Genomic DNA, 16,272 nt, shown 5'->3' on the forward strand with positions numbered 1-16,272 from the left:
CTATCGGCGACTTTCTCTTTCTACCCCGACGTGAACAGGAGGAGCAAGGGGGAGGAGATTCCAAAACTCTCTGATCTTCCATTGAAATCCAAATTCCCAAGCCCAAAGGAGAAGAGAAGAGATCACCCAAAAAACAATGTATCAGCACAACATGGATAGAGAGCAGAAGCCAGTAACCCTTTAAGGATAGACTCCCGCTATCAAAAGACGACATTAAATGCGCCGAAATGGGACATTAAATGTGCCGAAATGGCTCTCCCCAGGTTCATCATTAATTCTTCCTTCATAACAAAGGTTATCCCTGCAATACGAAAGCTATCATCCAATCGAGTGAGAACAATGTCCATCACGATTCTCAACGTGCGAACCCCATTGCAGTTGAAGGGATGCACTACCATAACCACCTAAACCCAAAAACACAACAACTCTTTGACTTCCCACGTCAGGAAACTCCTGCTAATCTCAGGATTTGACACGTCTTGCAATCTCCGAAGGCTTCTCTCTTTTTTTCTTTTTCTATCTTCCTTTCTATTTTTTCTTTCTTCTTTTTTCTTTTCTTCTATTTCCTCGACAGTCGCACAGAGGGAGGCGCCAGAATCAGCCAAAAAATCAAACTGTCAGGAAGTAGGACAAAAAACAAGACAACTCTTACGCTGAGTATGCCACATATGAGGCCCACCCTTTTCTAGAAAACGACCATTATTTCCAGAATCTTGATCCATCTTGGATAAAGCTAGATTACCCCACTGGATATTTCGAGCTGGAAAGGGGTCCTAATCTCGCGCCCCTGAAAGGAGACTCAGATGTCCTTTCAGACCAGACTCGGGAAGCGAGCCTTGTACGATTCCAAGTCTAACCCTTGAAGATTTGAAATTTGAATCCTGATGAGGTGGTTTCGGAGTGCCAGCTGGACGCCTGGCCTGGATCTCCAAATAGTGTACCGGCTGCCTAGCCTAGAACTCTAGGGGGCGCACCAACTCCCTGTTATCCGGTCGGGCAAGATTCAACTGGGTGCCTCTGGGTTCCTTGATGGAGATTCCGACCATGTAACAATGATTGGAAATCCATAGCTTCACAAAAGGGGGAAATTTCCAACGAGGGGCATGAATTTTGGCTGATACAAAACACATGCATTGGTTATGGAGGCCCTTCATTTTAGTTTCCATCACCCGCCCAAAGAGATTTCCCAAGGCTTCAACCGTCGAGGAGGCCCACACATGAAGTCGGATACTGTAAAAATTGACCCAAAGAGTCTCAGATCCCTAAATATAATCTGGGGACCAATGGGAGATGGAAGATAAGGGTTCTCCTCCGTTTCTGAGTCCCTAATTCAAAATCCTAGAAGCCATCTCTTCATAATCAAAGATAAAGAGGGTCTCGCTCGTCATTGGAGAGTAAACACGAGCAAGCGAGAGAGGAAGAGTTCCAGGACTTTTTGGCCCACTCCCAAAGATCTTGGAGGGATCCAAATAACTCATTTCTTCTTCCCACCAAACAAGCCTTTAAGGACTCCAATCTAACTTCTACCTCCTTACTAGAAATACAAAGCGATGGTGATCCATCTTCTACCAAAGAGCTCAAAATTACCCCATAATCTGGCCAAGGATCAGATTCCGGAGCTATCGGGCCTCCAGCCCCTAAAGTGGTCGAGGGTGAATATGAAGGCAGTTGTCTATGGTCCAGATGACAGCAGCGACATTTACTCCGTCGTTTAAAGTTAGGATAATAACAAGACGAGCAGGACCAATCCCCCTACCTCCATCCCTGATTATGTTGTCTATTTTCATCCTAATCCAGAGCCACCGGACGATAAAATGAGGGTGGTGAACTCTTCCTCCTCCTAGGGCACCATCGACACTTAGTCCTCCATTTGAAATTATAGTAAGCACACGATGGGCAAAACCAGTCCCCTAGTATCTGGTTTTTCTTCATTCTCCTAAACAAAATATCTATGTATATGTCCCATAGCCCATACTGCCTGAATCTGTATCCATAATCTTTAGCACTTTTTTATTCCCTCCCTCCTTGATTTGTTGGTTTTTGGGATAGTTGTTGACTTGTTTCCCTATCTTCTCCTCTCTTTGTGAGTCACTCCATTAGATATTAAATTCTGCAACATTTGTACATTTTACCGATTTTTATCAACTTCTCATCATGGAAACAGTCGTTTCCGAGATTTGGTTTCCTGATTTTCAGGGTCTTCACACTTGAAGATGCCCGATTTATCATGAAAACAAATTCCTCGCAGCCAAACGTGCCCAAAGTGATGCAAATATTACAGGATTTATTACATTTTCCCTTAACAAGACAAAAACAAGTAATTATTTTTGGCTCACTTTTTGCAATGCTCTACACCAGGGTAATGCTCAGAAAGTACCAAGGCTAAGAGAAATATATGAAATGACACCACACTTCAAGTCATTGAAAAATTATCATTATGTCCCTAAAATAAATCATGACAAACCAGTTAAAAGGACAAGTTAATTTGTAATGAAAGTTACTAGTGCTTATATCATAAGCATAACGGGATTGATGTGAATACTATCATGCTTTGATAATTGCACTAATTTGCTATGTGTCCAACTGAAAAGGGGAAATTTAGACAGATAGGGCACAACATCACTGAAATTTCTTGAATCTTGACTACATCACAAAATCCTAGGCTCCTAGCCATATAGCACACACTTCACCACCAAAAAAACTATGATTTGTGGACACGGACACGAGTATTGCGTCTCGACACGGGCGCAGAGTCGGACACACCAACCCTCCCAAAGGATACAAATAAAACAGAAAGTATATATAATCATAATTTGTGGATACAGATTTGTGTGTCATGTTTCAACATGAATACGGGTTGTCTGACTTGGCAACATCTAAAATCTAGAAATGGTGACAGGTACATATCATAATTTGTAACAATATAAATATAGTATTCATTTTATAAACTAATAATTCTTAGAATTAATCAACTATTATCTAAAACAACCATGAGAATTAATAATGCATTCATGAATTTAATTTTGTTCTCTTCTGCCTCCAATATAATGAAAAGGGGAGACCAATATGATACAATGAATATAGTATTGGAATAAGAGGTTGTTAAGGGTTTTAGGTTCAAGGGAGTGGCTATAAGTATATAACAACAAATATTAGTTAAAGAAGAGCTAAAAAAGAGTTAATAGGAAAAGAGGTAAACACAATATTAAATAATAAAATAGAATGTCACACTTCACACAGTACAAAAATGGGTCCGCATGCCCACATTACGTCTAACACTTATAGTAGTGCATTTAAAAGTGTCCAAAGGAGTGTCGACATCCGTGTCGTGTCGGACACAGAAGGGCACGTATGTCAGCAATAAATTCAAAGTGGCAGCTAAATCATAGCCAAAAAGCAACATCATCTCTTGATGGATGTTTAAAGATATTAGCCTCCAGCCATCTTGCTTATGTTCCCAACATCAAATGCTAAATTGATATATTTTGTTCGTTCAAAATTTATAAGTAGGCTGGAAACATTGCCTCCACATTCTGGAGTCAAAATATAAAAAAATACTAAACTCACAGAAACAGCATGAAAGGAAAATTAATAATTACACTAACTAATATTAACCTATCCCCTCCACTTGAAGATGAAAAAACCAACATTTCCAGAACAGCCAAATCAAATAGGATAAAAAAGAGAAAATAAGATATGCTGAAAGAAACATAATGGTACAAGATCTGTTAAAAAGAATAACATAAGACTATCAACCAAAATACAAGCAGAAAAATAGCTGAATGGATAGCTTTTAAAACATGTTAAATAATCAGATGAGGAGTGAGAAGGAGATCTTTCTGTAAAAGAAACTCACGTATGATGTACAGTATAATTTTCCAATTGTACCCAGGTTGGCTCAAATGAGGAATTCTTACTGTTGGATCACCGTATGTAATCTGTAGATAGTAACAGATCAATTGCATGGGACTTTCAGAATAATAAACAAAGTACTATGATAAAAGAAATATATTTTCAACTTCAGTGTGTAGTTGTGTACCAATATATAGATCCCTCCAGGTTTAAGAAGCCTACATGCAAGAAAAGATTGATTATTTAGTAATGGAAATAGCAAACAAAGATTTAGTCAGACATATAAAGCTCCACAGTAACAGTGGACACAAAAAATTCTATAACACAAGTTATTACAGTTCAAATGCAACAATGGAGGTGATGAAAGCTAAACCTGCTCACTTCCTCTAGCATTTGTGAAGCGCTACTCGGAGCATCGGTGCCACACTAGCATCCAAAAGCATAAAAACAGATAAGAACATGCCTTAACTGTGAAATAGAGGCATCAAGACAATGTTTAGGGAACGTTTGGCTACCATGAATTGTTTTTCATGATAAAAGGGTATCTCCAAGTGGAGATGAGGATGAAGTGGCTACAAATCCGGAAAAAAAACCGAGAACTAGTGTCTCCAAGAGCTAGAAGTGGCTAAAAATTCGGAAACAAAAAACTCTACTCAAAATTCGATCAACTGTTCCTGATTTTTAGCCACTTCTACCACTTCGAGACACTAGTGTCCGGTATTTTTATTTTATTTTTTTCCCGGATTTGTAGCCACTTCACCCTCATCTCCAGTTGGAGACACCCATTTATCATGAAAAACAATTCATGGTAGCCAAACATGCCCTTGAAGTAAGAATCTTACCATCAATGAATCAAGAGTTCCTACATGAAAATCAGCATGACCATGAGAAAATTCAGCAACACAAACAAAGAACATCACGTTATAACCAATTTATTTGTCAGGAGATAATTGCAAATGTAGAGAAAGCAACGAGAAAATAAAATGTAAAAAAATAAGTGAAAATATAGCAAATACCTTTATCGATGACACTGTCAAAGGATTCATCTGGAAAGAAGCTCATATCTCGAACATCCATTTGCATGTCTAATAAATGCATAAAGGATATCTCAGGAAGAAAATAGTCATTTTAAGTTTAAAAAAATATATCGGTTTCCATTTGAAATTAACAAAAAATTATTTCAATAAGGATACATTTCAGCTGAGGAAGATACTCGTACTTCTTTCGCATCATGTCAATAACAACTGATGAGATGTCAATATTCATTATGTCTTCATAACCATCCTTCACCATGTCTTCTGATATAACTACAAAACAGAGATTTTGAGTTTATAAAATGAAACTGGAGATAGGCCAAAAAGGTAACAATGGAATCTATAGTTGCCACTGATAATGACGTAAGCTGGAATTATTGGAAGATCGCTTACTCCCACAATCATCTTATCATTTATGGGTTACACATTCACCAATGCTCACACATTAACCAATGCAGTTTCACTGAGCAATATTGTACAACTCAGTGTTTCAAAATGTGGATGTGGGTCAAAACGTGGCCAATGAAAACCTTAGTAGACTAGGCACGATGCGGTTGAGTAGCCGGTTTATGTGGCTGAGTACTCGGTTGATGAAGTCATAACTTGGGACAGACAAAGGAGTTTTGATTGACTTTGTTGGGCTAAATGCGGACTCGGACACGAACACAGCCAAGGTAAAAGGGAGTCTACTCAGGGGAGTCAACGATGATGCGGAGGAATTTTCAAACCATGGTACAACTCAATACAGTTTGAACATATAAAAGTAAAGTTTCCTCTTTCACATCTCAATTGACTAAAAGTAAAGTTTCCTCTTTCACATTTCAATTGTATAAAAGTAAAAGCCTAGGTTACCCTGAGTTACTTCGAGGAACATGATCGAAGCAGTCATTTCATAAGTGAGTATGAAAGCATTCCATATCTTTTTGGAGCACTGCAATATTGCAATATTTAGGTAACTGGCGAACCTGATTAATCTTAAGATTCTAATTTGGAAGCAGAGAAAATGCTAAATTATTATTTGGCAAGCTGATTACCAAAAACAATTATCAATTATTCTCACTTCTCGTACTACATACCTCTAGTATTTGGCAATTGGTTAAAGCTAATTTATTTTTAGCTTCTTATTATAATATTTTCAACTAAATGTTTTATTGATTTTTTTATGGTAGTTAAAGACTACACAGTTAAAGACTAATCCAACAAGGTTCCTTAACTCACTAGGAATTCAAGATGCTGGCATTGTTTTCAAAAGCTACAAAAGTTTTAGGAAAAAAGGGGATGTAACAAAGGTATTGGTAGAGTTTGACCCATATTTACTGTGTTACTATCAGCCTACCTTGGTACTAGGTAGTACACACTACATATGTCATCTCGTGAGGTACACAGATTACTGAAAAGTTGTGCATGTACACCATATTGGTATTACAGGACTACCATCTGGCATTTCAATGATTTTATACAGACATAGCATCTACATTCATTTAAGCAGATTAATTTATTTATTATCTCCCCTAATTGTCATGGTTATGTTCATTTCCTAAAATGTGGTAAAAAGAGAAGAACTAAGATCTCTAATAACAATAAATGAGGAGTAACTTATTTTGTGCTTGTGTATTCAAAAAAATGAGATACTTACTGTAGGTTGTGGGCTGCCTTACTTCTGAGTGATAATGAAATGAGAAATCCTGAAGGACTGAATTGCATTAATTTTCAATGATGCCTACGGCCAGTTTATACATGTGTGCACCAAGAAGCAGATAAGATGACCTACTCCTAGTTCAAGATTCATTCCGTGTGCATCTCTCCCAGTAACCTTAAATGTGATCATACTGTCAAAGACATGAATTTATTTGAGTGGCTCCATTTCGAGGGTGGAATTTTCCCAACCACTCTTTATTTGATAGAGCACCCAAAAATGAAGGAGCCAGTATAGTTGATAAATATTTGATCAATTATCCTCATATCTCTCTAAAGATGGCAACCTCTAATGATTTGATCAATTATCATCATGTGTCTCTAAATATGGAAACCATTCTAAAGTACTCGTAGATTCTAGATTTCGATTAACCCTGGGCAAGAAATGAATTGATGTGATGGGTTCTCACTGGAAAGGTCACAAAAGACAAAATTCGGTGATTCATAGATATTTCTCTTCTCCAAATGATCGTTAGTGAGGATTATCACATTGAGAGCACACTAGAGGAAGGTTGTAGCCCCAGACCTAGGGGGTCATGAGAATCACCCAAAACTTAGGGAAAGTCATAGCTAATGTATGGGAGGAAATGTTGTATAAAAGGCAACAAGGAGAACTTGCCACTTTGTAAGGTTTCCATATCACATTGTGTTGCGCAAATGTCTTGTTTTTTTTGCATTACGCAGGTAGGGTAGCTCGGTTTTCCGCTAGAGGGTATTTTGGTAATTTTCTCGATGTAGTGGCATTGATATATAAGCCACATATTAGGGTTACGGGTAGCTAGGTCTCCTTTGCGTTTTCTCGGCTAAGAAGATGAGAAGTTTGTAACCCTAGACCAAAATAGTGAAAACTCTTCTCTCGTGGATATAGGCACACTGTCGAACCATGCAAATCTTGTGCTTCTTAAGTGATTGTGTTTCTTTGCATCATTTCTTATCACTTTTACTGCACATTGTGTTTGATCCTTGTTGGGAAGGTATTTTTCGGTTTTCTACAAACTGGTATCATAGCGATCAGGTTTTGAGCGATTGCAACGATGAAGAACGCCAAGTTCGATGTGGAGAAATTCAATGAGACAAACAACTTCAGCCTGTGGCAAACTGTAAGCCCAAAGGTTCAACCCTTGGCAATTCCATCTTGTTTTGATGATTCCAAGCACAAGTGATTTTGGGTTACTAATATGTTTGCCCTTAAGTTGTGGATTTATATGTTCATTTGTCCAAAGTCGAGGGAGCTTGGATCAAGGTATTGGAGCAACCAATGGAGTATCAATCAACCCTATAAGAAACCAAGAAGATCCAAGGACTCAAAGATTTGAAGTATAGAAGATAAAGTTCAAGATCTTTGAAGTTTCAAGTGAATTAGAATGTAAAGTCCAATCCCCAAACATAGGTTCTTTAAAGGCTCGAAGGTGACTTAAATAAGGCCCCAAAAGATATAAAAGTGTAAGGTGAAAGTTACGGATCAAAAGCCCAAAATGTATAAAGAAATGGAAAATCAAAAGGTGAAAAACAGTGCATGGCGGTCGACCATAGATAGCTCGGTCGACCGAGGACCTACGGTCAGCCGAGAGGCTCCGTCCTCCAAAAATTAAAAAAGGACAAGAGTGTGTCTAGTGGTCAGCGGTCTACTGCCGTGTGATAAAATTCCTTTTTTAAAGGCACAACAGCTAGTCGAAACCGGTTTATAGCTGTTGGGGGAGAATACTAACGGCTAGTTTAGTGCCCCAAGCCTATATAAGGGTTCCCTGACTGATACAGGAGCCTGCGATCCTCTCATCCATGCCCACATAGCATGGATGGACTAACCCAAAAGAGCAGTTTGTATGAGTTTCTAATCTAATGGGTGTTGAGATTGCTTCCTTAGTTTGTTGTTGTAATTGATTTGGGCGAGATGCGGAAAGAAGTGTTTCTAAATTTTGTATCTTGCCAATTCAAGAATTATAGCACTCTTTGGAGGAAAACAAAATGGAAATTACTATAATATAATTGATGAAATAAGCAAGCAAGTGAATGGCAAGGAAGTATTAGCTAATACGGTGAAGCTGAAAAATACAGTTCCCTTTTCCTTTCTAAATGGCTTTGGTAACTTGCCAATTAAAAAGGATTTGCTCCAATTAACTTGTAAGAGTCAAGCATCCTTGGACGACCAGTTGTTGCCCAACATAGTTAGTTTCTACTATCATTTCCAACTTGCCACTTCCGCTTTTAGTTATTGTTTTAGTTAAATATCTTTATCAGCTGTAATGAGAGGAAGGCTCCACTATATATATGCAAGGAATAAAACTGAGAAATGGATGATAGTTTTTGTCAATTGAAATATTGAATGAAAGTGTTTCTTTCTTGTGGAGAAAAGGTGCTATACACTTCTTTCTTGGAGTTTCCCTCCAACGGGGGTTAGCGTTTAAGCACCACAATTATCTTATTATAATTTTTGATCGGATCGTCATTGTGGTTGTCGATCACACATCCGCCCAGCGTCAATTGGTATCAGAGCTAGGCTCGGCGGGAGTTCTATCCACTGCGGATCCAGGAAGGCAATGATTCTCTAATCTATGGAGCAATTGCAACTGGGTGAAATTCCTATCTTCTATGGCGATGGTGAGTGCGAGTGCACTACTTGGATCGAGGCTATCGAGGCGTGTTGCGAGCCATACGGACTGAACCAGAAAGATTTGATTTGGTATGCCAAGGAGACCATAGCCAATCGCGCCAAATCTTTATGGATACTCATGGAACAAGAGCGGCGCAAATTGAGAAAACCACGATTCGATAATTGGGAGGAGGTACGTGGTCGTTTCTTGAAAATGTTTGCACCGGTAACGTATCAACAAGCCATAGATTTTCAGGCTAGAAAAATGGGTAAGCACAAAGCCCAAAGGGCCAAGGACTTTGCTAGAAGGAAAGACACATGCCTTACAATTCAAAAAACATGGCGAATGTACCGGGCTAAGAAGGAATACCAAAGTCACGTTACTTCCGCTACTATTATTCAAAGTTGGGTTCATTAGAAAATTCCCGTGACAATTACTTGAGAATCAAATGGGCTACATATGTCATTCAACAAGCCTGGAGGAATCGAATCACTCGCCATCGTTCTTGTGACCATCAAAATCCACCAATGGAAGATCTAACGATCACCAATAGCAAATTGGAATTTCAAGTAGAAAATTTGACACGCCAATTAAATGAAGAACGGGAGTTGCACCTGGAAATGAAGCAAGCTTTGCGAGACCTTCAATGGAAGTTCGATGCCTTGGTTGAACACTTGCAAGAGTCGGAGAGCTACATATGCCATCAGATCAATCACGTAAAGGACAAAGGTTGCCCCACCTCGATGATTGTCCGGCCCATAATTTTGAGAGTAGTGAAGACTTCTTTTTGCCTCCGCTATCCCCGGTTCGACAAGCATGTCGAGAGCACGTTTTCTAGAAGAATCAAGGTCCACCGTCATTCCAAAAGTGTTATGTTAATAACACAATGGAAGTATCTGATTCGATGGAAAGGGCTTCAATTTGAGGTAGGCGCTAGAAGTACCCCTGTTGTAGCTACCTTGATCCTTACTGCAGTCAACAACATTGAACCAAACTCGAGGTCGAGTTTTCTTCTAGAAGGGGTGACTGATGTAGGAGCCTGCGATCATCTCATCCATGCCCACATAGCATGGATGGACTAACCCAAAAGAGCAATTTATATGAGTTTCTAATTTAATGGGTGCTGAGATTGCTTGCTTAGTTTGTTGCCGTAATTGATTTGGGAGAGATGCGGAAAGAAGTATTTCTAAATTTTGTCTCTTGCCAATTCAAGAATTACAACACTTTTAGTTTGGAGGAAAACAAAATGGAAATTGCTAAAATATAATTGATGAAATAAGCAAGCAAGTGAATGGCAAGGAAGTATTAGCTAATACAGTGACACTGAAAAATACAGTTCCCTTTTCCTTTCTAAATGGATTTGGTAACTTGCCAATTAAAAAGGATTTGCTCCGATTAACTTGTAAGAGTCAAGCATAATTGGACGACCAGTGGTTGCCCAGCATAGTTAGTTTCTACTATCATTTCCAACTTGCTACTTTTGCTTTTAGTTATTGTTTTAGTTTAAATATCTTTATCAGCTGTAATGAGAGGAAGGTTCCACTATATATATATGCAAGGAATAAAACTGAGAAATGGATGATAGTTTTTGTCAATTGAAATATTGAATGAAAGTGTTTCTTTCTTGTGGAGAAAAGGTGTTCTACACTTCTTTCTTGGAGTTTCCCTCCAATGGGGGTTAGCTTTTAAGCACCACAATTATCTTTTGATAATTTTTTATCAGATCGTCATTGTGGTTGTCGATCACCCGTCCGCCCTGCGTCCACTAACCCTTTAATCTTCTCTCTAACACTCTTAAACTTATTTGGAACATCTTTAGAAAGAAAAACACCCCTTAGAGTCTCTATTGAATCAATTGTGAAGGATTGGAGTTAGGCTTTCATTTGTAAATCATTCTCTATCCATTGTAAGCCTTGCCAAGGCGTTTTTATTCTTTCTTTTCTTGTATCAACAATTGTAATTGGCGACTACTCGGAGAGTGGAGCCATCTCTATGAGCAAGTGTGGGGAGACGCATAGCTTTCTCCGTCGATAAGTGGTGAGGAGGGGAGCCACCTCGTTGTAAAGGGTTTAATATTCACCATAAGAAGATTGGGTTTAGTGAAACCATCAAGGAGACAAACTTGGTGGAGTGGAGTAGGTCTGTCCGGGTTTGGACCGAACCACTATAAGTCTCGGTGCAATCTATTCTCTATCTATCTATCTATCTATCTATCTCTCATTTGTGCATTTGATTTATCTTCAATGCAATCTATCTATCTCTTATTAGTGAAGCCATCAAGGAGACAAACTTAGTGGAGTGGAGTAGGTCCGGGTTTGGACCGAACCACTATAAATCTCAGTGCAATCTATTCTCTATCTATCTATCTCTTATTTGTGCATTTGATTTATCTTCCTTGAGCATTCTCTGTTTAATTTGTTCTTTGGGCAAATTTGATTAATCAATCTTTTCAAAAGAGCAAAAAGTTTTATAAACCCAATTCAACCCCCCCCCCCCCCTCTCGGGTTGCCATACTAGGGCCACATAGTATTTTCACAAACAAGAGTAAGATATCTCTTGGTTCAGAGAGGTCTGATGAAGAAGGCCCTGTTAGGCAAGACAAGAAACTGGAAAAATGAGTGATGACGATTGGGAAGAGCTGGATAGAAGGCAGTTAGCGTGATCCATATATGTTTGGCAGATGAGGTCGTTTCCAACGTAATTTGTGAAGAGTCTGCAACTGGGATTTGGCTTAAACTCAAAAACCTCTACAGGGAGATATCGCTAACCAACAAGTTATTTCTCAAGAAGCAACGATATGCTCTTTGGATGGAAGAAAACTAAAGCCTGTCGAGATATCTCAACACTTTCAACATGATGGTTTCAGAATTGTTGAACATTGGAGGCAAGTTGGAAAGGGAGGATACGGCACTACTCGTAGCGTCTCTCAGGCTTATACGACTAAGTAGCCACGACCCTTCTCCATACTGCAGCTCCGGAGAAGAGAGATAGTAGAGGGAGGCATAAGACTACACGTCAAAATAGAATGGCAATCTAGTGCATTAGGGCACTAGGAGAAATAGAAAAAGCTGCGAAGGAATAGAAAATAGGTGATTTAAATGGAGGGGGCGACACTATTCACGGTACTGTTCACGGAAACTATTCATGGCACTATTCACGGGTACTGTTCATGGTATTGTTCATGGCACTATTCACGGGTTAGGGTTAGGGTTTGGAAAGGATGGATTTGGGGTTAGGTTAGGGCTAGGGTTAGAATTAGGGTTAGGGCTCTGGAGTCGTCAATCTTCAATCCGGAGCTTCGCTCAGGTTTGTGGCAGAGACGGGGATGGTTTGTCCGAGAGAGAGGGATGAGAGGCGGACGTGGTCCCTAAGGCATCATAACCCTAGGGCTCTGATATCTGTTAGAAGAAGAAGAGGATATGAGAATGAGAGAAAGAAAGAGTGAGTTGAGGATTGCTCCCCCTCACTTGTGTATTTATATAAAGAAAGAAGAGTACAATGACCACTAACAGATTCTTTTATGTTCCATCTTAGCAGATTGGAAAACTAGATATAACAGCCAAGAAGTGTGTCTTAGAAAATTGGATATAAGAGCCAAGAAGTGTGTCATTATTAGGCATTCTGACCACTCTAAGGGCTACGTCTTCGTCTATGAACAAGTTGATGGTGGAACGACTGAGGTGGAGCCCCTTAATGTAGACTTAATCGAGGATGAGTTCTCAGAGCAGAAGGGTGTCTAGGGAGAGTTTGTAGCTCTACGAGTCGGTGGAGCCAAGTCTAGATTCGGATCCCCTTAACTCCCATGTCCACGACGAGAATGAAGATCTGGTTTTAGGCCATAATCCTATGACCCTTAAAGATAGTGGGAGTCTACCATTAGAGGATGATTTTGAAGACCTTGCACTACATAGAAGTAGTCGTGGAACAATACCTCATCGTCATTTTGAGATTGAGGGGGAAGCGTTTTTGGCTATTCTTGAAGATAATGAACCTAACTCATACTAGGAGGCATATTCTTCATCTGCTTGTGATGAGTGGCAAGCTATTATGCAAGATGAGATGGATTACATGATGAAGAACCGAGTATAGGAACTTGTTGATCTTCCTCCTGGGCGTAAGACCGTTGAGAACAAATGGTTTCTCAAGGTCGAACACAAGGCTGATGGGACAATCAATAAATTTAAGGCTAGACTCGTGGCAAAGGGTTACACCCAGAAAGAGGGTGTGGACTAGAAGAAAAATTCTCCCTAGTGGTGAGATTTGCTTTGATTCATCTCATTCCAGCTATTGCCACACGTTTGGACTAGGAGCTCTTCCAGATGGACTTTAAACAACATTTCTCAATAGAAAACTAGATGAGAAAATCTACATAGATCAGCCCGTTGGTTTCATGAATGGCGAATCGACTTAAGCACAAAACCTGCAAGCTCAAGCGTTCCCTTTAAAGCCTGAAACAGTCATCTAGACTGTTAACTTACCAACTTCTCCAAAAGCTTAAGCTGTTGGAGAAAGGCGTTATTTATCTTTTATACTTTAACACTCCCCCGCACGTGCGGCCCACTTGGCAAACACGTGGCACATGTGGTCCCACTTTGGGCAGACCATCGCATGTGGATTTTTGCTATCCGGGAGGTTTGAACTCGAGACCTTTGGCTTTGATACCATGTTAACTTACCAACTTCTCCAAAAGCTTAAGCTGTTGGAGAAAGGCGTTATTAACCTTTTATACTTTAACATAGACAATGGTATTTATGATTCCATTGAGCCATCATTGATTATGGGTTTACGATGATCGAAGAGGACCACTGTGTGTGTTTTAAACCCCATTTGAATACATTGATGACATTTTGTTAGCCAAAAATGATCTGGATGTGATTGTCGCAACCAAGGGTTGGTTGTCTTCTCAGTTTGAGATGACTGCCATGGCTGAGGCGTATTTTGTGATTAGTGTTAAGATCCAAAGAAATCGCCCTAAGAGACTTCTCTGTTTGACCTAGCATGCTTGCATTATGGAGATACTTGAGATGGTTTCCATGCAAGACTCCAAGCCCAACAGTACTCCAGTCGAGAGGGGGCATAGTTTCAGTCTTGCACTCTGCCCTAAGATAGAAGTAGAGAAGGCTAGGATGGCTAGTGTGCCATATGGGAGTGCAGTTGGAAGTCTAATGTACGTCATGTACTCGGCTGGACATGTGCTTCGTTGTAGGGCTTGTTGGTTGTTTTAAGAATAACCCAGGTGAGGCTCATTGGACAGCAGTGAAGAGAATATTTCGATACCTATGTGGGACCACAAATGTACGCTTTGCTATCTGAATACGCTTTCTTGTTGAGTGGCAGGGCCATCTCTTGGTGTAACAAGAAACAATCATGTGTCACCCTTTCCACTATAGAGTCAGAGTGCATTGCTTGTTGTGCTTGCGTCCAGGAGGCCATTTGGTTGAGGAGATTCGTTCAGCGGCTCATAGTTGTCCCGAATGCCCTCGAGCCAGTGACAATACACCGTGACAGTATAGCGGCACTAGCACATGCGAAAGATCCTAAGTACCATGGACGGAAAAGGCACATTGACATCCGGTATCACAACATTAAAGACATGACTCAGCGAGGAAAGGCGGTCCTGTCGCACATCCCTACGTGGGTGATGATTGCTGACACCTAACTAATTTGATTCCTCAGGATATTTTTCAGGCTCATGTCATGGGTTTAGGACTTCATACTTAGATTAGTCGACAGTGGACTTTTGGTTGTGCATGCACTCCTTTTGGTTGTTCACTCGCATAGTGATGATGTCATGCATTTTTTTATGATTATTGATACATACATATTTCTTTGATTTACATAATTATGTGGCGTGGGCATACATTATTTCACACATGTGCATGACTCACTATGTGTTCAACGAATAGATCACCTTTGGTTTTGTAACCAGGCATTGGTCGGCTCCTCACACAACGACCAACCCCGGCACATGAGGTGTGAACGGGATGAGACTATGTAACCATCAGCCCGGAATGGCTATGGGTCGGTCAAATGCGTAGTGATCTGATGTGGTTACCTTATGTAAAAGCCTCCTCGATTGATATCGAGATTAGGTTTTGAGTAGAACAATAAGAGTAGAGATGCGCCCATTACTCGTAAAGCCTGAGAAAGTCGTATTTAGATGTCGATAATAATGCATGTGGCTACTGGATCAATAAACTCAGGTCAAGCGTTTGGAGGGACATTGGACTAAGATCCATACGGTTTGGAGAGGTTGACAAACATATCCTTGCGAGGAATGCTCCACCGTAGCGTGTAATTCACACCACGCACGCTAATGGTGACCCCATGTTGTGTAGAGCAAGTGAGCAGATCCCCAACTCCTTGTGTGAGCGTAACTAGTATGAGGAGACCTAAGTGCTCTTAGTGACCTTTGACTATGTCACAAAGCCGAGATCTAATATTTTGCTACTCTATCGTGCTACCTATGGCCATGAGTGATGCGACCAACTAGGCCATGTCCGGGAAAGCAGTTGGATCAAAGCCTAGTGGCAAGAGGGCGACGAGCAGGTTTGATAACACGTTCATGTTTGCTCGTAGTGATTGTGCCCTCAAATTTCTAGATGAGAGTGCACTAATTTGAGAGGGGCACGATACTATAGGTTGGTTGTGCAAGGTTCTACGCATAGGCTCGAAGGGATTAGAATTGCAGTCTGATGTGGTCAAATAAGTCCGAGAGCTAGTATGAGTTTTCCAAATTTTTAACTAAATCATGTTGGCTTGATGGAGATTTGATGTGGTTGCGCTTAGTGCTTTTCTTGTCAGTGGCACGCTCCCTATATTTGCTCTGTTACCTCCGTACATATGTGTGAGGAGTCGTCAATCATGAGGATTGATGATGTTGTGGCTTAAGAGATTGAGAGAGTGCGCATTTGTTCCACCCTACCATGCGCGAGTGCGGGATGTTGATGGTTTTGATATGTTTGCCCATAGTTGGTACGCCCATGTGGGGCAGTTAAGGACTAAGAGTCCCTCTTGGTATGGGCAAAGGGGCTGAGACAGAGTCCTAAGTGGACTTCTCCTCTCCCTCCCTCTTTTTTTTTTTTTTTTTGAATGACAGC

The 16,272-nt window shown here is 40.3% G+C and overlaps 1 protein-coding gene across 1 annotated transcript in view; it reads right to left on the reverse strand.

Annotated features, from left to right (window-relative positions):
• Positions 1-16,272, reverse strand: part of LOC143852743 (S-adenosyl-L-methionine-dependent methyltransferases superfamily protein) — a 58,119-nt gene that overhangs the window by 40,269 nt on the left and 1,578 nt on the right. The window contains exons 2-7 of the mRNA XM_077362319.1: positions 5,046-5,159; positions 4,869-4,937; positions 4,695-4,714; positions 4,226-4,278; positions 4,040-4,070; positions 3,857-3,938 (exon numbers count right to left, since the gene is read on the reverse strand). Coding sequence (XP_077218434.1) covers positions 3,857-3,938; positions 4,040-4,070; positions 4,226-4,278; positions 4,695-4,714; positions 4,869-4,937; positions 5,046-5,159 — 369 coding nt within the window. The remainder of the gene's footprint in view (positions 1-3,856; positions 3,939-4,039; positions 4,071-4,225; positions 4,279-4,694; positions 4,715-4,868; positions 4,938-5,045; positions 5,160-16,272) is intronic.

This window comes from Tasmannia lanceolata, unplaced genomic scaffold, assembly GCF_043159265.1.
Source record: "Tasmannia lanceolata isolate RefF3 unplaced genomic scaffold, GAP_Taslan_0.1 ptg000019l, whole genome shotgun sequence".
Classification (NCBI taxonomy): domain Eukaryota; kingdom Viridiplantae; phylum Streptophyta; class Magnoliopsida; order Canellales; family Winteraceae; genus Tasmannia; species Tasmannia lanceolata.